The 24,989-nt window shown below is 51.1% G+C and overlaps 1 protein-coding gene across 2 annotated transcripts; it reads right to left on the bottom strand.

The window, feature by feature from the left end:
• Positions 1–1,793: 1,793 nt before the first annotated feature.
• On the bottom strand, positions 1,794–24,935 carry CAD (carbamoyl-phosphate synthetase 2, aspartate transcarbamylase, and dihydroorotase). Of its 2 annotated transcripts, XM_049652394.1 has the most exons (44): positions 24,494–24,935; positions 24,101–24,240; positions 22,121–22,250; positions 20,867–21,009; positions 20,554–20,695; positions 20,179–20,350; positions 19,790–19,975; positions 19,494–19,606; positions 19,025–19,170; positions 18,630–18,761; positions 18,257–18,490; positions 17,902–18,123; positions 17,509–17,697; positions 17,037–17,161; positions 16,732–16,862; positions 13,860–13,972; positions 12,919–13,163; positions 12,461–12,707; positions 12,001–12,099; positions 11,589–11,813; positions 11,326–11,508; positions 10,904–11,122; positions 10,422–10,589; positions 9,643–9,825; positions 9,410–9,514; positions 8,749–8,988; positions 8,425–8,506; positions 7,970–8,136; positions 7,638–7,802; positions 7,334–7,465; positions 6,922–7,123; positions 6,371–6,561; positions 6,129–6,269; positions 5,801–5,902; positions 5,255–5,351; positions 4,591–4,635; positions 4,317–4,486; positions 4,132–4,206; positions 3,398–3,610; positions 3,096–3,221; positions 2,744–2,899; positions 2,555–2,656; positions 2,251–2,345; positions 1,794–2,153 (listed from the first exon to the last, which is right to left on the bottom strand). In XM_049652394.1, the coding sequence occupies exons 1-44, from the start codon at positions 24,573–24,575 to the stop codon at positions 2,051–2,053; spliced, it is 6,678 nt and encodes a 2,225-aa protein (XP_049508351.1). In that variant the 5' UTR covers positions 24,576–24,935; the 3' UTR covers positions 1,794–2,050. The 2 variants fall into 2 exon arrangements, with proteins under 2 accessions (XP_049508351.1, XP_049508350.1); XM_049652393.1 differs by having other exon boundaries at positions 24,101–24,935.
• Positions 24,936–24,989: the final 54 nt, after the last annotated feature.

The following is a 24,989-nucleotide window of genomic DNA, read 5'->3' on the forward strand; positions in this document are numbered from 1 at the left end:
ATGCTGCTTGGCAGCAAAACCTGCTTCTCCTTGAGGACGAGGCTCCGAGACGGAGTTCTATGGGAATCTGTGTGTGGCAGATTCCCAGGTACTTGGGAAAATAATCTCTTGACGTGTCTGAATAGCCTAAGAAGGGTAACCGGAGCTCTAGGAAGGAGAAGCATTCTCCAAATGATATTCTTTTCCAACCAACAAAGTCCTCTAGGCACCAGAGGGAGAACTGGTCAGGGTCAGGGTTTGGGAAGCCTGGAAGGATTAACATTAGCAGGGCGAGAGGTCTCAGCTCTCCAGGAGCAGATAGTCATACCTAGTTCCACCCTCCAACAGTGCCTGTGGTTACGAATTCCTGTTTCTGTTGGAAAGCACACCCAGACCTCTCGGTCTGGTCTGTCACCCTCATCCCTAACAGTATGAAGCAGGTGTTCCCTGTGGGGTCCGGGTGTAGCCCTTCACTGTGCCGCAGACACAGAATTGCCACTCCTATGTTCAAGCGGTGCTGGCAGTAGGATTCTCTTCCCACCCAACCTGCCCTTTCCTCGGGCAACAGCCCCAAACCCCACTCCATGGACAGAAGTCCAGGTTTGTGCTGATCTCTCTTCTGAAAACTGGCTCCCATCTTAGACTTCTTTCCTTGTTTAGATTTGAGTGGCTTGTCTCTCACACTGGTTTTGGATGCCCTTAACGCGTGAAATTCCTTTTCCTTCTTGCTAGAGGAGAGATGGGTTTGGAGTTAAGTGGTCCTATATATGAATCTTAGGTACGTGACTTTGAGTAAGCCACCCAGGGACCTTTCAGAGTTCCTACATCTGTAAAAGAGTTAGAAAGTTGGTGTGAGATTACATGAGAATATGCGAAATTCTATGCTCACACTGTTTTCAGAAAATGAGTGCCTTTCTCACTTTCCCATCTCTGTGACGTGCTAATAGCTGTGTGTGAAGTAGGTTCCTCTTGAATGATGCAAATGCAGTTTAGACCATCATGTGCCAGCATGCGGCAGTCCGACCTGTGGTAGTCATTGGATGCCTTACTGGCTAAGAAGCCTCAAAACTGAGGGTGAGAATTCTCGTTTGTTCTTGTACTCTCACTGCACATGGTACTTTGTACGCAGGGGGTGGAGTCTCCTGGATCAAGAAATTTCTTGAATGCTAACGTGCATGGAATGGAATGGAACAGCTCACGTACTTTGTATGATCCACAGAAGCCCTGAACCGCAAAGACACAGGAGCTACTCCACCTCGGTCCCCAATCCCACAGTCTCTAAGCCAAGTGCTCTTCAGCCTCCATAGCGTCTGCCTGTGTCCCTTGTCCAGTCTGGAACGTCCAGCGTCAGCCAGAGGCTCCCAGGGATAGTAGGTGGGAGGGGCTCCTAACAGTGATGGTAGCTGAACTCCAAGGCCAGGTTTTGAGGACGCAATGGCCACCCCAGCCTCTGAAGGAGAGAACTAACCAGACAGAAGAGAGAAGAGTGAAGGCCTCACCAGAGGACCCAGCTGTTTGGCATTCCTTTTCCCATAACTCAGAACTCTGAGTGCAACTTAATTGAGGAAGGACACTGGACACCCATCAGTGCAGCACTCAGCACCAACAGAATAGCACACCCCTGCCCAGAACCCCAAAGAGCCACGACTCTGAAAATGCTGAGCCCCGCTGCTCAGCCCTGGCCAGAGCAAGAGCCTGCCCAGCAAAGCTGCTCTTGGATTTGGGCAGCTGTTCGAAATTTCCAGAAGTCCTGCCCACTACACTTTGTATTCTATGCTGAAGCCAGGATACATGCAAGGAAATAGGCACTTACAAGCAGCTTAGCTATTTATTAAGTCAGTAGAAAAATGACTTTACAGGTTTGCGGTGCAATACAGGAGATGGGGACCTACCCCCATGCTAGAGCGCTCCAGTCCAGTCCAGTGCCCAAGTGTGGTCTGCATGTGTATGTGTGAGCACGTGAGCTGCCTGGACGCCCCAGAGCATCTCCTAAGTGTGCTGCCCCCGTGGGGGGCACCAGAATCTGTGCCCAGCAGCTGGGCCTGATGAGAAGAGTCTGAGGAGCTGGGCCCTAGAAGCGGCCCAGCACAGTGGCTAACAGAGCCATGCGTATGTACATGCCGTTCTCGGCCTGGCGGAAGTAGGCTGCTCGGGGGTCTGAGTCCACCTCCACGCTACAAGAGAAAGAAAACAGTTACCCCAGCCTGTCCAAGACTAAGTGTCCTCCCACAGCCAGCCCCTGGTGTATCCTCAATTTTGAAGCCGTGTCACCTTATCTCATTGACTCGAGGCATCGGGTGCATCACCACCATCTTCTTCTTGGCCCGCGTCATGATGTGGGGAGTGAGAATGAACTGGCCAAAGCACTGCGAGGCAGACGGGGGCCCTGTCAGCACCTCAGGGCCAGGGTGGCCGTAGGGCCACAATCCTGGGTTCCTCCAGGGTTCTTTCCACACCCACATGCAGTTATCACAACTGAGAGGCCCAATCAAGCTCCTGGGGCCCAGCCTTCTTGGCCACTAGCCTGGATGCCCCGTGGCTCCAGCCCTGGCCTCGCCTCAGCCCTGGTACTCACAGCTTCATACTCCTGACTAGAGTCAAAGCGTTCCTTCTGGATTCGAGTCATGTAGAGCACATCAGTGTCAGGCAGCGCTTCCTCAATGCTCTCAAATTCCTCCTGGAGGGGGAGGCAGAGTCAGAGTGAATGCAGTGCCAGGCTCTCACTGCCCAACCCGCAGCTCCCCATGGCCTCCCAGGGCCTCACCTGCTTGGTGCCGCGGGCTGCCACAAAGGCCCGCACATTGGGTGGCATGCGCAGGCTGGGAGGTGCCACGTAGCGCAGGCTGACACGGTACTGGGTGAGCAGGCAGGCCAGGGAATGCACCGTGCGTCCATGCTTCAGGTCCCCCACCATTGTGATCTAGGGGAGGAACCCGATCACCAAGAGGGCCCCCAGATCAAGCACCTTGTCCCCCCAATTCAAAGCTTTCAGTCTCAGGATCAGGACACAGGCCTCCCTGATGCAGCATGCCTCGGAACAGAGAAGGTACTGCCCAACTGCCCCCACTCTTCAGACCTTGCCCGGGCAGGCTCCCAACCCCTGCCACTGTGCTCACCGTCATGCCATTGACAGTCCCAAGCTCCTCCCGGATGGTGAAGATGTCCAGCAGGGCCTGCGTGGGATGCTCTCCAACCCCATCGCCAGCATTGATCACTGGCCTTCGACAGTGCTTGGCTGCCAGCTGTGAAAATGGGAATAAGAAAGGAGAGCCTTGTCTTCTGCATCCCAGTGGCCCCTGCTCCCTGCCTGAGTCCCACTCTTCTTGGGTCCCCTCACCCATGTGGCCCAACCAGAGACTTGCAGTCATGTCCCTGGATCCATCCCAATCAACCCTGTCCAGTGGACAGCTGGCCTCACCTCCACGGCTCCAGGCTGGGGATGCCGAAGCACAACAACGTCGGCGTAGCAGCTCATGGTCTGCACAGAGTCAGCCAGGGATTCACCCTTTTGGACTGAAGACGTGGCTTCTGAGAAGCTGAGCACAGCGCCCCCCAGCCGGGCCATGGCTGCCGCAAAGGAACTGCTGGTCCGCGTGCTCACCTCGTAGAACATGGAGGCCATCACCTTCCCCTGTGGGGGGGAGGGCCAAGATTCAGTGTGAAAGTGTGTGTTCATCTTGGGGAAAGTATAGGCCGCTGCTTGCTTCGCCCACTTACACAGGAGGGACACTGAGAAAACTCCCTGCAAACCTTCTTGTGACCTGTCCTAACCTTGACATTTCTATTAGCATCGCTCTGAGCTAAAGGCTCTGCCACCGAAACACCGCTGGTAAACATCTGAATGAAATATTCATTCTCTGGGAGAAACAGAAACACCCCAGATCTATCCCACTGAATACATCTGCACAGAGCAAGTGACCAAATTAGCAGGCTGATGCACCGGCACTCAGGGCCTCACAAATCAGCTAAATACAGGTCAGAGGAGAGCAAACATGTGGGGGTCAGGGATCTAGGTCAGCAGGACCTTCCAGAATAAAGAAGGCAGAGCAACTTATAGTGGAGGATCTGGACTCACACAAGGTGACCTATGGCAGGAGAGGGAGATCCCTCTGACAGGGTCCTGGATCTGTAGCCCACAGCCCTGACCCTGACCTTGAGGATGTCGAGGCTCCGCTCCTTCTGTACCATCATACGCAGTGTGTGTGCCACATTGAACAGGTGAGACATCTAAAAAAGACCCCAAGTCAGCTGGAAAGGCAGTGGACCCCAGAGGTCCTAGCCCCAACTTTTCAGATTCTCAAAGCTCTGGGTGTCCCCATCCTCCCTCCCCCAGGCACCTGATCCTTGGTGAACTGCTGGACAGACAGGATATGTTGACCCACTAATGAGTGCAGCAGGGGTGAGGTCTGGGGGTGCAGCAGGCCAGGGGTCCCCAGGTTCTGGGGTGACGCCTGTCTAGGTACTGGTGGTGGAGGGTAGCAGGTGCCATCAAGGGTTCCCATGAGCTCTGCAGTGAGGGACGGGGCAGAAGAGGTGGGTCAGAGGGCTCCTCCTACAGAGGTCAGGTCAGACAGGTCCCCAAAGTGAGCGTGGGCTCTGGGGAAGTCTCACCTGGTTCAGCTGCCTTCCGAGAGGACTTTTCCTTTGGCTCTTCAGCTACAAATAGGGCAACAGGACAGATATAAGCCTGCAACTAAGGTCTGTGAAGAACCCCTATTTCCCCACACTCTGGATCATAGCGTCTGTGTTAAACCAACTCACACAACAGTAGCTATAGCAGGTTAGGGGGCAACAAGGATCAGTAGCCCTGGGGACACACCAGTGATTTCCCACAGGGGCTGCTGTGTGAGAGCAGCGGTGCCCTCCCAGGGCCCGCCCAAGTGGCAAAGGGATCCTAGGCAAGGGGAACGGCCAGGCTCACACCAACCAGTAACCTGGATTTACCCCACGTTCTGCTGCCCCGTGGGATCCCAGCTCCTGGGCGGAGGAACACAGCTGCCCACAACAAGAAAGGGCTGTGAGAAGCTGTGGGGTACCTACCTCACAGAGGGCAGACTGATTTAGGCAAAGGAAGGTACAGCGGGTCAGACTAGTAGTATGAAGGAAAGGCAGGAAGAACAGGGTAAGTGGACCAAAGTGAGGTGCTGGTGGGGGGGGGGGGGCTGTGAGCCCGACCCCAGTCCATCAGGGGGACATTGGGGGAAGAGAAGCCTGTCCCTACACATCTCTGAGTCCAGGTGGCCCCATCCTCCGTGTCACAGGACCCCCCTCTTACCTGGCAGACCTGGGTCAGAGGCTCGGTGGATTCGGGGAGGCAGGTGGAAGCGGCCATCGGGAAGCCCTGGGATAGCCCGGCGAGGCCTTTCGGGTGTCTGGAGAGATACAGGTCTCGCATTTTAAAAAGTACTGACCCAACTCCTCAAATTTAATTCCTCGAGAAAAGCTGAATTGCTCACTGTCCATAGCGAGAATGGAATGGACCCTGTTCTCCATCATCTCCCCTCAGGTTCATCCCTCTGCTATACTGTTGTGGCACAGGAAGACCAACTAGCCTCCTAGAGGTGTGTGCTAGCCCCATGACAGGCTCTCAGATAAACCTCTGGTTGGGTTAATAAGGGGCTTGTGTTTCACCTAGGTAGGTAATCTCCTAAACTGAGAGTTAAGTCTATGTTTTGTAGTAGACAAAGAGATAGGTGGGGGACTTTCAGTGTCAACTACAGAGCCTTCCACCCCTAAACCACTAATTATAACACCTGTGCTGTTGGCTGTTCCTGGCCACATCCCCCAACACCCCCCTCCAGTCCCAAAGCACTGTGGGTACCGTGGTTATCTCACTGGTGGCAGGGGCTGGAGGTGCGAGCTGGGGAACAACCCCCTGAGGCCACTTGCGTACATCCTGTCCGTAGCCCGGGGGCACCAGGACCTGCAGACAGAAAGCAGGAGCAGGCGAGTGAGCAGGGGGCAAAGAGCTGGACTGAGACCCTAAAGCAATGGAAGCCAGCAAAAAGGAAACACGCCCCAGGGGACCTGTGCCCACCCATGTCCAGGGCAGCTGGAGGAGGTGCTGGAACCACAGAGATGTGCCAGAGCAAGTTGACAATGGCACCAAGGAAGTCACTACTGGGATGGGGTTCAGGCCACACGCATACCTGCCCGTCAATATAGGCCACCTCGCCTCGTAGGACCACACGGCGGACGGTGCCCTTGACCTTCTGCCCTTCGAAGGGTGTCCAGTGGGCCTTGGAGAAGGGCATGTGGCTGGGGATGGTCCATTCATGCTCCAGATCCACCTGCCCAGAGTCACGGGTGATGCTAGGGTAGGGCCACACCTTGGAACAGCTGCGGGGGATACAGAGCCGCCCACCCTCTGCAGCCGCCCACACGCCCACACCTCCACATAGGTGTCCTCCTGTGGGGGCAGGTGGAAGATCCGCCGAGGACTGTGGTGCAGCCGCTGCAGTAGGTCATCCAGAGTGAGCCGGCCCTCGCTGACAGCCGTGAGCAGCAGCGGCAGCATGGTCTCCAGCCCCGGGAAGCCTGGTGGAGGCCTGGGCCCACACTTCTCCTCCAAGGTGTGGGGGGCTGAAGGAAGAGAGCAGCACCCTCAGGCCCCATCGCCTCCACATCTGGGGAGTCACACAGGCCACCAGGATTGCACTGCCTCGCTACACATCTCAATGCTCATCTCCTCTGGTTATTTGAAAAACAGATAAACCATGACAGCTGCCACCTTCTGGGGACTACACCTTTTACCCATGTTCTCTCATTTATAATTTTCATCATTTGCTCATTAGTTCCTTCAGGGAGCATTTATCAAGCACCCATCACAGACCAGGCACTGTGCTACAAAGGTCAAGTCCTTTGTATCCTCACAGAGCCCAGGGGCCCTGAGCTGGGGCACGAGCCCTGCTGGGCAGAAAGGTACACTGTGGGCCCTCTCACCATGATCTGAGGCGAAGCAGTCGATGACAGCCATGTTCTCCCACAGGGCCTCCACATCCTGGCGGGAGCCAAGCTCAGGCCGGACCTCGCCCTTCCCGGGCCCCAGGCGCTCCAGGTCATCGCGGCTTAGAAACAGATGGTGGGGCGCCACCTCACAGGTCACTGGCAGCCCTCGGGCCTTTGCGGCTTTAATCAGCAGGATCTGGAGGGACAGGAGATCTAGAAGGGGCCTCCCTCGTGCCCTGCCCTACAAGTCTCCACAGCCAACACCCCCTCTAGGAAAGTTACGGGGCAGACATGCTGAGGGTACTGGCTCGCTGCTCCCCACCCCCTCCGGCCCCCAAGAAGACCCTGACCTCTGGGTGTCACTGAGAAAACAGAAGGGGCACTGGGATCCCGGGTATACTCTCACCTCCTCCTTCCGTGCCACATGACATATGTGCACTGAGCGCTGGGTCAGCTGGGCCACCATGAGGATGGCGGCGACACTCTGTCGCTCCGCATGGGCGACAATGGGGAGGTGGGATGGCCATGTCTCAAAGTGCTGGGGACAGAAAGAACTTATCGGGGAGCATGCAGAGCCCTGAATTCTCTGAGGTCATCAGAGCCCAGAGCCCTCACAGAGCTCCTGACACCTCACTGTTGTTGGTTAGCCCACTCTGTGTGGTCCTCAAGCCAGGACACTGGCTGCCTCCTCCCACGTGCCCACTCCCTACCTCCATCCACTGGGCCACGTTGTCCAGCCGAAGCTCAGAGAAGGTTTCGTTGAGGTAGAGCTTTAGCCCAGCAGCAGACCCAGCCACAGCACCCAGGGTCCCTGCATTTTCTGACGAGGCCCCAAGAAATAAGGCAAAGTCACAGCGTGCGCCAGCCTCTGCCAGCTGGGGAAGATACATATGAGATAATGAGATAAGACCCCCTGGCATCCATGCCAGCCTGGGAACCAGTGGCCTAGGCCCCTAGGCTTCTGGGAGGGCACAAGGAAGATGGGTCTGGGAGATAGGCAGAGACGTCTGGATCACCGTGAAGCAGGAGTACAAGGGCTCACCTTCTGGGCCAGGGCCAGGGCAGGGGCATCAATGATAGGGGGCCGGGTATTAGGCATGGCACACACCATGGTCACGCCCCCAGCCAAGGCAGCAGCTGTGCCTGAGGCAAAGTCCTCCTTGTGTGTCCCCCCTGGTTCCCGCAGGTGCACATGGATGTCAATCAGTCCTGGGAGAACATGGATGTGGCAAGATTAGAGGAAGGTTCAGAGACACAAAGGACATCAAAGAGGTGAACTGGGGTGGTAGGAAAATGAGCAGCCACTGATACGGGTGAGAGGTGGCAAGGTTCCTCAGTCAAGGGCACAGAGGATCGTGGGAGGAAAGAGCTCAGTGAGAAAGATTCTGGCCCCCACACTCTATGCAGTCCAGGCAGGGTGTGGGTCCCACGGCCCAGATCTCTGAGCCAGATGCTACCAGTGTGCAGAAGCTGGGTTCTCCCAAAAGATGCACTTACCAGGTAGTCGCACAAGCTTTTGGGAAGTCATACAGTCAACGTGCACCTTCAAAGGAGGGGCTGGCCCAATCTGGCCTAGGGCCTGCAGGTGAAAACCACAGTCAGCTCTGATTTAAGGGCAACCCAGGAGTTGTAGGTAGGGACTGGGTTTTTGCATAAACCAGGCTCTACCTCCCAATACCCAACTTCTCTCTGTAGCCCCAAAGCCCGGTTATTACCGTAACTGCTTCATACTGAGATTTCCCAACCCCATGGCACACTCACTTCTCCCTCTTGTCCCATTAACACTGGCTGTTGCTCTCCTAGCACCCAGGTCCCAGGTACCTCTACAAACAGTTTGGTGCACTTGATATCGATGATGAGAGGCACAGAGAAGTCAGCGGCCAGGCGCCGGGTACGGTAGCCCTTGGTGACAAAGGAAGAGAGACGCCGGCCCCCAGCTCCACGCATTGACAGGTTAATCACTAGCTCAAAGTGATTCTCAGCCAGCTGCTCCAAGATGCTTCGCTGCGGTGGGCACTCACCATCCACTGCCTCCTCAAAGTGCCAGTCCACAGCTGTTACCTGTGGCCCAGAGATAAGGTCAGGGCCAACCTGAACCTGGCAGGAGTCACGAAGGACAGCAAAGGGAGGAGAGGTAGCCCAGGAACCCATGAGGAAGAGACTGAGGACCTATAGGGTGGGGACCAGGGCTGCCTCTATTTATTATTGGCAGAGTACATTCTTGATAGGAAAAACATCTACTCTATGGTTATCAAGAACTGTGCAATATGAGCCCATACATGTACATGTAGAAATAATATTCTGGAAAGAAATACACCAGAATGTTAAGAGTGGTAGACTGTAAGGAAAATTTTTTCTTTGCTTTTCCGTATACTCTATTTGCTCTATACAGAATATAGAGAATTTATGCAACGACAGAAAAAGCAAGGGAACACAGAATTCTCTGGTACAAAGCAGGGGTAGGTTGCGGGAGCCCCGGTACCTTGACACCATGCTCAGTGTAGAAGTCAGCAGTGCCCAGGCTGGCGTAGAGGCTGTAGCCCAGGCTCTCCAGCAGCCGCACAGTTGGGAGCAGCTCACTTTTGTTCTGAACCAAGCAGAAGGAGGATGCGGTTCTATCTCTTCTGTCTTCCACTTCAAGGTCAGCCCAGGCCCAGAGAACCAAGGCTATCTGCCCCCACCTCTCTGGGCAGCCCCCGCCTCTGGATTCTGTACCTTATAGCTGCCAATGGTCAGCAAGATGTTCTTCTTGGGGATCTTAAAGCCAGTGCTTAGCATGGCCTTGAGGTAGGCCTCGCAACGGCTCTCCCCGAAGCCAGCCACTTCCCCGGTACTGGTCATCTCCACACCCAACACCACATCAGCACCCGCCAAGCGTGAGAAGGAGAACTGAGGCACCTGTGGGAGCAGGATGTGAGACACCAACGCAAGGAGGGCCCACCTCTCCTCATCAGAAGCAGCAGCCACAGTTCCTTTCCCGTGGTCTCAGCCAGACAGCAGGGTTAGCCTTGCCTGCTGCTGCTCTGCCTGTGCTCTACACCAGCAGGTGAGCTGCTTTTCAAATATAGTTCGGGTCTTCCGGCAGTTTCCACTAAGCTAATTCCTTGGCCTTGGAACACTTCCTCAACAAGCTCTGCCAATCAAACATCCTGACCACCCTTCAGGACTCCATTTAAATACCACCTCTCCCAGCCCTTCCCAGGTTACTCCTTTTGGAAGTGCCATCTCTTGTCTGTAAACTCTTATAGCATTTTAGTCTTATCTTTACTACGCAGGTTTACCATAGACTGTTCTAGAAACAAGCTATTTTTTAACCCAACTTCCCTTGTCTCCATTACTAGTGTGAGCTCTTAAAGGACAAAGACCCTTATCACCCTTGTGGCCCATGATAGGTGCTCAGTTTACATGCGGACTCACATGTGTGGTAAGTGAACTCTCTCCCACTATGTCTCCCTGCTTCTGACTGCTAACCTCAAGGTTTCAATCCTCCGTACCTTTACCCCCACGACTCCGGAGCCAGTCATGAGCCCCACAGGTTCCACTTCTTCCCCCATGATGACGCGTGTGGCCAAGGCTACTAGGTCCACACCTAGTGTTTTCGAGACGAAAGGGAAGGAGCGAGAGACACGCACGTTGCATTCGATAACTTTCAGCTGGTCATCCTAGAGCAGACAGGGATTGGTCAGACCTTCTGTAGGCTGGGCTTGCTGACACTATTCCACTGACCTGGACTCTTTCCCTCATTTACCATTCTGTGGGTAATCAACCTTGAACAGGGGAACAGGGATCAGGTTGTGAACAGACTGTCACAAACCATTACAACACCGTGGGCTCTAGCTAGGAGCCCCTTCCCTCCAGCTTTTGGGCCTACTCTGATGAGGGCAGGAGACAGTGAGTGCTCACTGGCACTGTGGCCAGCACAGAGCAAGAAGGTACTAATGCCCGTTAGTCTCTTCCTTTAGCCCCCTCTTACTACCTTGGCAATGAGCTGCAGATTGAAGGGTCCTGTGACCTGCAGCTCCTGACCCACAGCGTGCACAATGGCTTTAATCCGCTCCAGGGTTTTGGCAGTGATGTCCTGCGGTGGGGTCACCAGTGTGGCATCGCCTGAATGCACTCCTGCATTCTCCACATGCTCAGAGATGGCAATGGCTGCCACTACACCATCACGGGCCACAGCATCCACATCAATCTCCTAGTGGGGACGTGAAGGCAATGTGATGTAGGGCAGGGACCATTTTCTTCTCCCACTTGCCCCAGGAGGCTCCCTTCCTTGAAGAGACTTGATACAACCCATCTTTCCCAGTCTTTTGTGCCTAGAAATTGTTGTAGGACCAGAGAGAGGAGTCTCCTCTGAGGCTGGGGAGCCTGCCCTCAGAGACTTGTTTGAGGCCCTACCTTAGCCTCCTGGATGAACTTGGAGATGACCACAGGGTGCTCCTTAGAGACGGCTGCTGCACTGCTCAGGAAGCGCTCCAGGTCGCCGTCAGTGTAGGCCACATTCATAGCAGCGCCACTCAGCACGTAGGAGGGGCGCACCACGCAGGGGTACCCCACTGTCTGGCAGAACTGGCGAGCAGACTAAGAAGGGTGCAGCTGGGTTGGTCACACTCACCCCTGACCGCATCTAGCCTCCAGCCCCCAACCAAGCCCCAGCCCACCTCTAGGTCACTGAGTTCCCTCCACTGAGGTTGGCTGATACCAATGGTGTCGAGGAGCCGGGAGAACTTGAAACGGTTCTCAGCCGAGTCGATGGCTTCAGGGGAAGTACCCAGCACCCGGCACTGCTGCCGATGCAGAGCCATGGCCATGTTGTTGGGCAGCTGTCCACCCATAGATAGGATCACACCTTCAGGGTTCTCTAGCTCATAGATGTCCATCACCACCTTAGTGCAAGAGGAGAATCAAGTGGAGGTAGCAGGTGATCAGGGATCTGAGCCTTCCTGCTCACTACTTCTCACCCTCTACCCACATCCCCTCAAACCCCACAGAGCCCAAAGAATCTTAAGTCAGCCAGCCATTCCCACTTGACCCTGGCCACCCAGGCTAACGAGCAGCCTTCAACTCTCTCACCTCAAAAGAGATCTCATCAAAGTAGAGTCGGTCACACATGTCATAGTCAGTGCTGACTGTCTCTGGGTTGTAGTTCACCATGATGGTCTTATATCCCATCTGTGAGAGGGAGGGAAATGAGATTGAACTATAAGATGGGAGGAAAAACATGGAAAAACTAAGGCAAAGCCAAAAAGCTTTCTCTGAAATAGCTGTATGGGACACCTGCCTTGGGAGGGAAGTGGGGCCAAGCACTAGAGAGACAGGTACAAAGTATTGGGAGAAAAGACACATACCCTGTGTGAGGCACAAGATGGCCTAAGGGGAGTCCCCCGCCCCTACCACCCCCACACTCTTCCCAAAGCTCTAAGCATAGCAATTAACAGAAAGTGCCAGGATTAAACGTGGGCGTAAGGCAACTGCTGGAACTGAAAGAGAATAGAACAGCAGATAAGACGGTAGGAAAGACTAGCTCTTGGACCTTTCGGAGCTGCCGGATGCAGCCCACAGCACACCAGTCAAACTCAACGCTGGAGCCTATACGGTAGACGCCAGAGCCAAGGACCAGGACGTGAGGCGTTCGAAAGGTGAGATCATGGGTGGTGCCCCAGTATGTCAGGTACAAATAATTTGTCTGGGCTGGCCACTCAGCTGCAACTGTGTCAATCTGTTTCACTGCTGGGCAGATTCCCAACTCCTGACGCAGTTTGCGAACCGCCAGCTCTGTGCTAAAGGAGAAGAAGGGTAAAAAATATAGCCCTGGTGGGGTTCAGACTTAGTAAAGGGGTGAGATCCCAGGGCAGGAATTTAAGAGGAAAACAACCCAGGGATGAAGGTCAGAAGCCTCCAAAACACCCCAATCTCTCCGAGGGCCCCTCACTGGTACCAAGATTCTCTGCCCCACATCCTCAGCCCAAGGCCCTCACCACCACCTCTGACCTCAGAACCGCAAGGGCGATCTGCTTGTCTGAGAAGCCAAGGCGCTTGGCCTGGTGTAGCAGGTCTGGGGGCAAAGGCTGTCCACGGTGCTGTTCCAGCAGCTGGGCGTGTGCTATAATCCGCTTCATCCGGTGCAGGAACCAGCGGTCGATGCGTGTGAGTTCATACAGCCGCTCCACAGAATAGCCAGCCCACAGAGCAGCTGCTACCACAAAGATCCGCTTATCAGTTGGCGTCTCCAATTCCTAATGGGGAGGGCAGACAGATGGATATGGAAGGACTGCGCAGAGGGAGGAGATGTACGATTGTTAAACAAAATATTCCCAATCTATTTTTAGCACCTCATAAAGCCTGAGAGCATGAGTGACACTGTTTTAGGAAAAGACACTGCAAAAAAGGAGCCAAAGCAGCAACTCTGTAATTGCAAAAACCTGTATGTAAATCCTACCTCTGCCACTTTCTGGCTGTGCAGCTAATGTATTAGCAAGTTCCACAAGCTCTCTAGGCTTGTTTCAATGTCCACAGAAACAAGTTTAAGAATATATCCTTATAAGGGGCGCCTGGGTGGCTCAGTCAGCTAAGCGTCCAACTTCGGCTCGGGTCATGATCTCATGGTTTGTGAGTTCAAGCCCCACATCAGGCCCTGTGCTGACAGCTCGAAGCCTGGAGCCTGCTTCAGATTCTGTCTCCCTCTCTCTGCCCCTCCCTTGCTCACAGTCTGTCTGTCTCTCTCAAAAATAAACAAACATTACTAAAAAAAAAAAAAAAAAAAAAAAGAATACATCCTTATAGAATAGATGAGAGGAACCACAAAATTCTGAGCCAAGTGAAAAATGCAAATGTCTAGTAATGACTGCTGCTATTAATGGTAACATGTCCACAGACTGGGGACAGAGGAGGGTCCATTTCAGGGGTGTTGCCAGGGGAAGAGAGCCACTTACCATGTCACTGACCGGCTTTACTGTGTGATCAAAGCCCACACAGTTCTCATCTACCATGCGAAGAGCCTTCTGGAAGGCTTCCTCAAAAGAACGCCCAATGCCCATGACTTCACCTGGAGGAACAGGATGTGAAAACTGAGGCCCTGGAGGTAGGAGGTTCCTATGTCTATGATTTAGTCAAGATTCTGGAAGATTCTCAGGACAAGAACCAAAGCAGCGGTATGTATCGTGTTTTGTTATTGAGCAAGCTTAAACTGGAACTTCTCTCCTTACCATTTTCTGTTTTGTGTTTATTACGGACTATGAAATTAAGATGCCTAAAATGGACGTGTGGATACTAGAAACAGTGCAGCTGATCACAATGGCCCAACTACTGATAGCTATCCAGTTATGTGCTTTATTCCTATTATGATGACCCCATCTGGGATCAGTCTCATCCTTTAAAACTTTTCAACAGTCTGAATAATAGGAAGATGATCCCACTGCTCTTTGAACCCATCCAGAAATAATCACATTCACAACTCTCATTTTAGAGTATTCCTTCCTGGACTTCTTTCAAATATATGTTTTATATATGACTATAGTACACATACGATTTCTATCATGTTTTTTCCTTTATCATAACCATGTTCCCACACTGCTTTGTGACCTTATTACCGGCAGTTTAATTCCTGTATGATTTACCATAACTTAACTACTCACTTACGGAAGGACACCTAGCTTTGAAGTGTTCATCCTTCTAAGTGAGGCTGTGAGTTCTTCAGTGCTTTGGGTTATTTCCTTAGGATAAACTTGCAGAAGTACAGGAGAAATAGGTAAGAATTTTCTGGGTCTTAATAAGTATTACTTGCTTCACAGAAGTTTATGCTTACAAGTATAAGTTTCACCATCTTCTAAGAAGTACATATAATCGTTTTAAACATCTTGTCTCTTAAATTTGCTCATTTTAGCTAGGTTTCTATTTATTAATAAAAGGGAACTCCCCTCTCCCTACAACTCCCCAGATTTGCTTATTGATTTCCTCGTCCACAAAGTTTTATAATGTCCTCTGACGATTTACCCTAGGATCGTCTTACCAATTGTGTTTTCTTTCTTTCTTTTTTTACTAACTGTATTTTTCTATTTACAATCCTAATTGTTTCTTCAAAAGAACTTTAAAACACTAAAATGCTAATAGCAGTGTTAAGGAAGAGAATGATAAATGATTTTGTTCAATTCCTTTGTAATATGGTTTTATTGTAAATGCTTATTTTGAGTAAGAGAGATACCCAACATATTCACATATACATGCCTAGGAAGATTCTGGAATCATATATATACCCAAATAATCCCTGTGTAACAAGACTATAGAGGATTACTCTTTTTTGGTTCAACTACTTTACTAATTTCTCAATGGTTCATGTATCTTACTTGCACGATAAAAGTCACAAAAAGTTATCAAAGAAGATCATGTTCTAAGAACACCTGAATAGATATAAAACATTAAACATGTCATCTGGGGATTAACCTTTATCCTATTTTTAGTCCACTTCTTTTACCAACAATTTAATTATGGCTTTATTCCCATGTTTATCGTAATTTTCACACAACAGGAATTCATCTCCAGAAGGAACAAGTTGGCAGTCTTGTAAGATTTCTAAAAATTCCAAAATAATATCTGAGCTTACTTAGACTTGCTTGTTTAAAGGCTACTATTGATGGGGTGCCTGAGTGGCTCAGTTGGTTAAGCCTCCGACTCCAGCTCAGGTCATGATCTCATGGTTCGTGAGTTCGAGCCCCGCGTCAGGCTCTGGGCTGACAGCTCAGAGCCTGGAGCCCACTTCAGATTCTGTGTCTCCCTCTGTCTGCCCCTTGGCTGCTTGCACTCTGTCTCTCGCATTATCTCAAAAATAAATACACGTTAAAAAATATATATAAAAAAAAAATAAATAAAGGCTACTATTGCTGTAAATGGAAATTTGCAACACAATGAAATGCTCTTATCCTTGGCTGGTGGCACTGTGGTATGTGAAATGCTTGCTTTGGTTGAAACGTTTTAGAACAGTTTACCGTGACTTAAAGGGACATTACAGGAAAGCGTATTAACTCAATTCCAGCATACTCTACCACTGCTTGCATGCTGTTCGCTACTAAATTTCCTTGTTTTTATGAAAAAGGGCTCTGATGTTCTGCTCTGATCTTAAACATGTTAAAAAATTTGGGGGGTGATCGTGGCAGAAAGTACCCAGAGAAGCTGATAGGCGTTAACGACAACTGCCACTGTGCTAACTTGGATATACAAGGGTTCACAAAACAACAGGCATCATTTCCCTGAAGCATCAGTATTTAAAGTCACATGGAGAACAAACTGTCACTGGCATTAACAACCTAGTGATGAGGCCGTGGGCAAAATGCAATGCAAGGCTGTGGGTAGAATTTCATGAAACTGGTCTTGCCGATGACAGGCAACATAGTAGGACAGAGGTGCACATAACTAGCAACCGGATCTAGTTTTCAGTTCTTGGCTCTACCCTCTACTCAGCCATGTCACCTTCCTTCTGCGGGCACCTCAGTTTACTTATTTGTAAACCAAGAGAGAGGAGATAGTTTGATGGCCATCACCCCATCACAGAGATTCTGACAGATGGCGGGGGAGTGGAGGTGGCATGTGTATTCTGGCACAGATTTCCAGATGCCTTTGATTCCCGCTCTTGATGAGGACCACGGAGTTTGAAACGTCCCAGTTCTGAGAAACTATGTTCTCAAGCTGCCGCTAATATAGGATCTGAAAGCCTATGCCAGGGAACTAACTTATGATATTCTAGATTCTTAGGACTGCTGGGACCCCATAGAGTGACCTGGGGAAGGATTTCTTGGGGCACGTCTCACTCACCGACGCTCTTCATGCAGCTCCCGATCTTTGTGCTGACACGGAGGAACTTGCTGAGGTCCCAGCGAGGGATCTTTACCACACAATAATCCAGGCTAGGTTCAAAAGCCGCTGTTCCCCCTGTCACTGAGTTCCTGGGAGCCGTCACGGGGAGGTGTCAGGACAGAGTGGGAGACGTAGAGTGAGCTTCCAGATAGCTTCCTCTGACCCCACACATCCAGGCCAGTATCTTTTTTAAATTCCTTGTCCCATGAATGTTTTCTTCAGCTCCCCTCCCCATCTCTGTGATCTTTTCCCCACCCTTGTACCTGAGCTCAGGTAGAGGGATGCCCAATGCTAGCTTCGCTGCCACATAGGCCAGTGGATAACCTGTGGCCTTACTGGCCAGGGCAGAGCTTCGAGAGAGCCTGGCATTCACTTCAATGATGTAATACTGCAAAAAGACAGAGAGAGAGAGAGAGAGAGAGAGAGAGAGAGAGAGACAGAGACAGAGACAGAGAGAGAGAGAGAGAGAGAGAGAGAGAGACACACACACACACATCAGATAACTGGCCCAGAAGGCCCACCTAGGAGAGGTATTAGAAGGGCCAGAAAACTAAGCCCTCTCCAAAGGCACAGATAGCAAAAGCACCACCCCCATCCCAGTCCAACCTTACCACAGACAATCCTGACTTCTACTTCAAGGTCTGTAGGGCCAAAGAGTCCCCTGGCCTCAAGGACCCAAAATTATGGATGGAGATCCAACAGCTAGAATATCAGCTCCAGTGCCTAGAGTCTCACCTGCTCAGACTCGGGGTTCAAGGCGTACTGCACATTGCATTCCCCGACGATTCCAAGGTGCTGGGTCACCTTGATGGCTGTCTGCCGCAGTAGCTGGTATTCCCTGTCATTCAGTGTCTGGCTTGGAGCCACGACTATGGATTCTCCAGTGTGGATGCCCAATGGGTCCAAATTCTCCATGTTACACACCTGTGAAAGAAGGATCCCGTGGAGGTCACGGCCAAAGAAAGTCAAGAGAGGCAAGAGGCTGCATCCCAGGGTCCTGTTGCTTTTGGGGCAGTACCCATTCTGGGTCTGAGGGACATCGAACCCTCAAAGATCTCAGCTCTGACCTCTGCTCTTACTGGAGCTCACACTGCCTGACATTACTCCCAGCCCACCTCCATCACTCACCGTGACACAGTTGCCATAGGCATCTCTCACCACTTCGTACTCAATCTCCTTCCATCCCTTCAGGGACTTATCTACCAGCACTTGGCTAGTATGGGCAAAAGCTGGGGCCACAAGAGCAGAGAGCTCCTCCCTGTTGGAGGCAAAGCCAGAGCCCAGGCCACCCAGGGCAAAGGCCGCACGAACCAGCACAGGATATCCCAGCCGCTCAGCAGCTGCCTGGGCCTGTAATGAGCAGAAGAGATGAACACAGTGATCAGGCCTCGACTGCTTGCTGCATAGAGGGTTCCTGGCCCCAGAGAAAATAAGACACAAAGAAAATGACATCATTCCACCTTCCCCCAACCGCCCCTCGAACCTGTTCAAGAGAATTTGCCGCCTCACTGGGGGCCACATGCTCTCCAATCTCTGCCATCCTGGAGGCAAATGCCCGCCGATCTTCAGTCAGTTCAATGGTTTCCACAGGTGTGCCCAGGACCCGGACCCCATACCGAGCTAACACTCCAGCCTTGGTTAGCTCCACACCACAATTCAGAGCTGTCTGGCCCCCAAAAGTCAGTAAGATGCCATCTGGGCGCTCATTACGGATCACCTGAGGGAGAAGAGGAATAACAAACGTTAGGACCTTGGGGGTATAGAGTGGATCAAAGAAGTTTAGAAACCCAGAGTGACCACAGAATACCCCTGCCCACGTGGGTCCCTTCCTCAGTCCAGCCTTATGCCAGTCATACCTGGGTTACATAGTGAGGCGTTATGGGAAGGAAATAGACTTTGTCAGCCAGCCCCTGGGAAGTCTGCACTGTGGCAATGTTGGGGTTTATCAGCAACGTCTGGATGTTTTCCTCCTTCAGGGCCTTAATCGCCTAGGGAGACAAAAATGGCGTACCAGCCTCCCCTACAGAAGCAAGACTACCAAGTCTGAAACCACCAATGTGTCTCTCCCTTCCTGTACTCCCAGTCTCTCATAACCAACTCCTTTTCCTTAGCACCTCACCTTTCTGAACATTCCCCAGATCTCCTGATTCATTCTCTCCCTACAACCAATGTTTATGCCTCAGCCCTCTCCTCAAGACCATCCGTTCCTGAGGGTCACACACCCAGAGGGGCAGGGATGGACATGCTTTACCTGAGAGCCTGAGTAGTCAAACTCTCCAGCTTGGCCAATGGAGAGGCCCCCAGAGCCCAGGATCAGAACCTTTCGTGGTGGTGGAAGCCCAGAGCCTGGGGTGGGAATCCCAGGGGGACAGAGGCACTCAACCAGCCGCTCTCGAACTGTGGAGGCAAAGAAAGTCATAAATGTTAGAGCTGAACGAGACCTGAGAGACCTGTATTAACTCCCACACTTTACAGAAGAATTCAAAACAGGTCATCCCCCTAATGAGTGGCAGACGTGGGACAATGACCCAGGACTCTTGACTCTGGAGCTCCTTTCAGTAGAAGAAGTAAATGAATCATCTTGGTTTGGTTGCTTTCCCACCTCATCCCCTTAACCTTCCAAACAGATCTCAGTTTCCTAGGGCATGCCCATTTTATGCCCATCCTGGAGCCAACCCTGTTCTTACTTCTACTTAGTTCTACAAAACTAAGGGGCTTACCTGTCTGGCCCCCGGGGTTCCCAGCTGTGGCTTCTTTCACAGTTTCCAGAAAGATATCAAAAAGCAGCTCCATATCTGAAGGACCAGCTTGGTGCTCTGGGTGAAACTGGACACTGTTGAAGAGATGGGATCACGAAATCTGCCACTATCCCTGACTTGGGAACTGGTAGTCTTGGAAGCGGGCATCAGGATAGACGATTGGGGCCCACTGTTGCGCTTCCTTTTTTGATCTTCAAGACCCCGGGGCTTCCAAGCTGTACAGATCCAGTCACCCTGCCGGAATCACTCTAGCTCACCTGAAGAAGGGCAGGCTGTCATGTACAATGCCTTCATTGGAACGATCATTGGCGTTGGTAAAGAGAGGAAGCCAGCCGGCTGGCAGTGAGTCTGTTTCCACAGCAAACCCATGATTCTGGGATGTCAGAAAGCAGCGCCCAGAGCCCACTAGCAAGCATGGCTGATTATGGCCTCGGTTCCCATATCTGGAGATGGAAGCACACTGAGTCACAGGCCCTCTTCACCCTCCCTTCACCATTGTACCAAACCCAGCTTTTGTTGAGCTTAGGACCCTCACCAGCCCCTGCTCCTGTTTCAACACTAACGAACACCAACTCTATTCCCATCCCCAAGACTCCCCACCGCTCATGTCAGTAGTTCAGGCCCTTCCTCTCCCCACAAGTCCCACCTCATCTTGTATGTCTTGGCCCCAATGGCTAAGGCCAACAGCTGGTGTCCCAGACAGATCCCGAAGACAGGTCGGGGATCAGGCTCAGATAAGACACGGCTCAGTGTGGATACCACACTGGGATAGGAGGCGGGGTCACCAGGGCCATTACTCAGGAAGACACCCTCATACTCTGGAGTGGGCAGAAAAGATGATGTCAAGACCAGTAGTTTAACCAGAGAGACAAACTTGCAGCCTTTCCTTACCATCAGAGCAAAAGCCCTGATCTCTGTCTCCTTCCCTGCAACTCATGTTGACTTATAGCGACTGGACCAAGGGACAGATCTTCCACCCAAGCTACCTGTCTGTAGCCCTATACACGCCCCAGCTACTCACCCTGGCTGTCTAATGCATGGTCCCACGGTACCACAGTGACCTCAGCTCCACGCTGGCACAGACATCGGATCTGATTGTACTTGAGACCACAATCCAAAGCAAGGATCCGAGGGGTGCCCCCTGCATTGAAGACCCGTGGAGCCTGAAGAATAAAGGGCAAGAGCGGGCAGTTGTAATCAATGAGTATAGATATACACACACCAACCCCTGCCTTTGAGGCCTCTTCTGATTTGCCCTCAAGTGTTCACCCGTTAGGAACAGAATAAAACTGATGTGCTATAGCTTGCAACATTTTCCCACTCTACCTCTGTACCTTAATCGAGACCTCTGGCACCAGGGGGCGGGCATTGGGGTCCAAGAATGGCAGGGCTGAAGGCTCTGTTCCATCTTGGACCAGCTTTCCCAGCAGAGACCCTTGTTCTCTCAACTTCTTAGTCAGCTCCCGAGTATCCACTCCTGTCAAAATAGCACACTCTCAGAGATCACACTCCCCCAACTCAGTCATGCATGAGGTTAGACTTTCAGGAGCACTGCATTCCAGAGCCCTGAGTCACACACAGCTGTTCTATGGGCATCAAAATCCTGGGCCATCCTGATGGAAGTACACTACCATGAAGTATTCTTGCTAAAAATATCACATCTGAATTGAACCATGACTTCTAGATTTGTTTACAGAAAATAATATCAGGAGACAAAAGAACACACTAAACAACACTACAGGAACGTAATTGACAAAATGCAGCTTGTGGGATACTCTAAAGGAAAACCAACTTGTTTTTGTCAAGTGGGTTACAATACCCATAAATTAGACATACCAACCAAATGCAATATATGAATCTTATTTAGATCCAAATTCAAATAAGCAATAAAAAACATTTAGATAATAGACAAATCTATAAATATCGCCTGAATATTTAGAAATTATTGTTACTTATTTAAAGGTACCATAATGTTATTGTGGCTCTTTTATTTTTTTTTAATATTTTTAAATGTTTATTTATTTCTGAGACAGAGACAGACAGAGCATGAGTGGGGGAGGGTCAGAGAGAGAGAGAGACACAGAATCCGAAGCAGGCTCCAGGCTCTGAGCCGTCAGCACAGAGCCCGACGCGGGGCTCGAACTCACGAACCATGAGATCATGACCTGAGCCGAAGTCGGTCTCTCAACCGACTGAGCCACCCAGGCGCCCCTGTGGCTCTTTTAAAAAGGACTCCTTTTTCATAGATTAGTGAACTATTTGTGGCTGAAATGATACAACAATGGAGACCTGCGTCAAAATAATTAGGGGGGTTCTAGTCATGGTGGTGCAGTTAAGTTTAGTCCTCAGTTAATGATTACAGAAGCTGGGGGTTCATTATATTCTTCTTTCCTTTTGTATGTACAAAATTTTCCATTTGAGTGAGAACTCAGTTCTTTCTCCGATTCCCAGACCCTACTCTAAACCTTCCAAATCTGATACATTCTATCACAACCTCAGACTGGAGTCCCAGTAGTGCAAAAGAGATCTCCATTCTTTCCATCCAGGCACCTGTGTTCTGCCCGGACACAACTGTGCTAGCACCGTACCTTGCAGGCCAGGTATGCCATGCTGTTCCAGCCACTGATGCAGGGTGTGGGTGGCGCTCCAGTGGCTGGGTGTGGGGCAGCACTCTCCCACCACCAGTCCTGCCACATGGATCCCTGAGGATTCAAACCACTGTCGACGGAACGAAGAGAGCATGAGGGGCCGAGGGCCACACATCTTCCTATCTTCTTTTCCCAACGTACGGCTGAGACCCTACACTTCACCCCCACTGAATAAATGACCCAGTCATTCCTTTAACACAGCAAGCATCTCCTGCTTTTGTCCTTTCCCAACAATGTTGTTCCTCATATGAAACACCAAAAGCTGGGCCCTGATTAATAACTGAAAATATTTTCCTTCCCTTCCTTTTCTTTAGTCCAAAACTGAGATTACAAATCCTACTTCTGTGAAGATACCACCCCCTCACTCACTGCAGTTTGTGCCTCCTCCTTAGGGCTCACCTAAACTCACTGTTTCTATTGTTCTTGCTACTTACATTGTATCATATATGTGTTTGTGTGTCTTCCTCACCAAACTGTGAACTCAGCAAGAACAAGGTGGCTGACACACAGTAGCAGTCAACAAACATTTACAGAGTGCCCACTCAGTGCCAGGCATTGTAACAGATGTTGGGGGAGGAGCAGTGAGTATGCAAAAAGACAAGATCCCTGTCCTTACCATATGAATTTACTACTTAGGGAGCCTGAAAATTAACAAAGTAACGTGCAAATAAACAAGATCACAATTACAGAATGTGGTAAAAACAGAAAATAAGATAGGTGCACAGTACCTCATCAAATAAAAATAAAGGTTCAGGGTACAACGCTAGGCATGATTCTACCCCCCTCCCTGTAAGGGATAATAATAATAATAAAGTTAACATAAATTTGCTACCCAGTAGATAAACATTTAATAATTAAAGAGAAAAGTGGGTCATTTACATGGGAGGGAATGGTATATTTAAATCACATCTGTTTAGTGGTAGAGGTTTAAAAGAAAATGGATGTTGAGACTGTTCTTTACGGATCTGAAGGAGAGTTTGGCAGAACCCTCCATGGCCAGGAAGACAAGTCTGCATATGGACAGGTGCATTCACAGCACACGTGCCACAAAAGTATCTATGGTGGGCTAGAGGCTCTAGGAGGCCTTACTCACCCTGGTTCTGTCATGGGCCTCAATTCTGCAGGTTTATAAACTCTCATTTTGTCAGTGTGTCTACAGCTAACAAAGCTAAAAACTGCCATATGTTAACCAACATACTGCATTATAAACTAGAATGCAGTGTACTTACAGATCTGTGATAAGGAATGGTCCTTTCACTCCTTATCTCGAGTTCCCTCTCCTAAATGTCAGGGTGAATTAAGGAATTAAAGGCCCACTAAGCGTGGAAAACCAGGACAAAATGAGTTTTGAGGAATACTGTATCTAGGCTGCAGTGATTTCCACTATTAATCTCTGTGGACTTTTTTCATTACTTTAATTTCCACAGCACAACTTAGTTTCCAAATTCCAGAGGAGGAGGAATAGGTGGAACCTCACTGTGGGAGGAGACTGAGTCTTCTTATCTAGAGATAAGAACTCCACTGAAAAGTGGCAAAAAAATGAGTCAAGGCAAGGAAAGTAGGTTTACAAGACGATTACCAACTTGGTTTGGTAGGTGAACTGGGACCCACAGCCACTGAGAAGGGTGTGGCCCTAATTTCCAGTCTCTTTCCTACTATGTATTTTAAAGCATTCCTCCCATCACACCACTGTTAAGAAATCTTCACTGGTTCCTTACCAAAATCCAGACTCTTTGGCTTGGCCTCCAGCACTGTGCCTCTTACGGTACTTAAGCTGTGGGTAGTACTTGTATTATCACTTCAGTGTGTATCTTTGTTCTCTCCAGGATGCCTAACTTAATGTCAATGTCTTCACTTGACTAACAGTTAATAACCACTGATTTGAAAAGATAAAGTACAGAAAGCATTGGGTGTGGCTACCTTACTGAGACCGAACTCATCCGTTTCATCTGCAGGGATGCCATAGTTGCCGATCAGAGGATATGTCAGCACTAAGATTTGTGCTTTGTAGGAAGGGTCAGTAAGGGCCTCGGGGTAGCCGACCATGCCGGTTTGAAACACTGCAAGAAAGAGGCAGGGCTGGGGCTTGGGCAGGACACCCTTCCCACCACTGCCCTGAGCGATGACAATGCCCCAGCGGAGGCTGCCTTGACCTTGAGGGATAAAAGGGGCTAGGGTGGGGACACGGGCACCAAATGGGGGTGGGAGGCTGGGTGTGCAGGCGGGAAAATGGCGGGTTTGGGCAGGGCAGGTTGGGCAGAGAGGGGCAGCAGAGAGTGGGATGAGGTCGGCAGCCGGCCCGAGCTTGCTTACCCACTTCACCGGCAGTCGACACAGCGGCCCCAAAGGGCTGGCCCCGCAGGACCGACCCATCCTCCAACATCAGGGCCGCCATGGGAACGGAGCTCAGAGGCGGGGGCGAGCACAGAGAAGCGGGAAACGCAGCAAGCCCCAGCCGATGCTAGAACCACGTGAGGTCGGCGCGCCAGGAGTCAGTCCACGTGGCTAACCGCGCTGGTGGCTGGAGCGCGGGCCGCGGAAGACGCAGGAGCTCCCGGCGCGCTGGGCGGCCGCAGACTGCGGCGGCGCGAGCTGCCGGCAGCGTGAAGGGCGGGGCCGAGCACGTAAGAGGGCGGGGCCAAGTTAACTTCGGCGTGGTGGGCGTCTCCTCTCCCCGCCCTCCCCAACACCGCCCCACCGCAAAGACCCGGGAAACCTGAAGAACAACCGACTAGTCCAAAGCACTCTCTCCCACTCCAAGAAACACACAAATCCACGACGTCTTTCCCTAAAAAATAAGAAAATTAAA

The sequence above is a fragment of the Panthera uncia genome, assembly GCF_023721935.1.
Source record: "Panthera uncia isolate 11264 chromosome A3 unlocalized genomic scaffold, Puncia_PCG_1.0 HiC_scaffold_12, whole genome shotgun sequence".
Classification (NCBI taxonomy): Eukaryota; Metazoa; Chordata; class Mammalia; order Carnivora; family Felidae; genus Panthera; species Panthera uncia.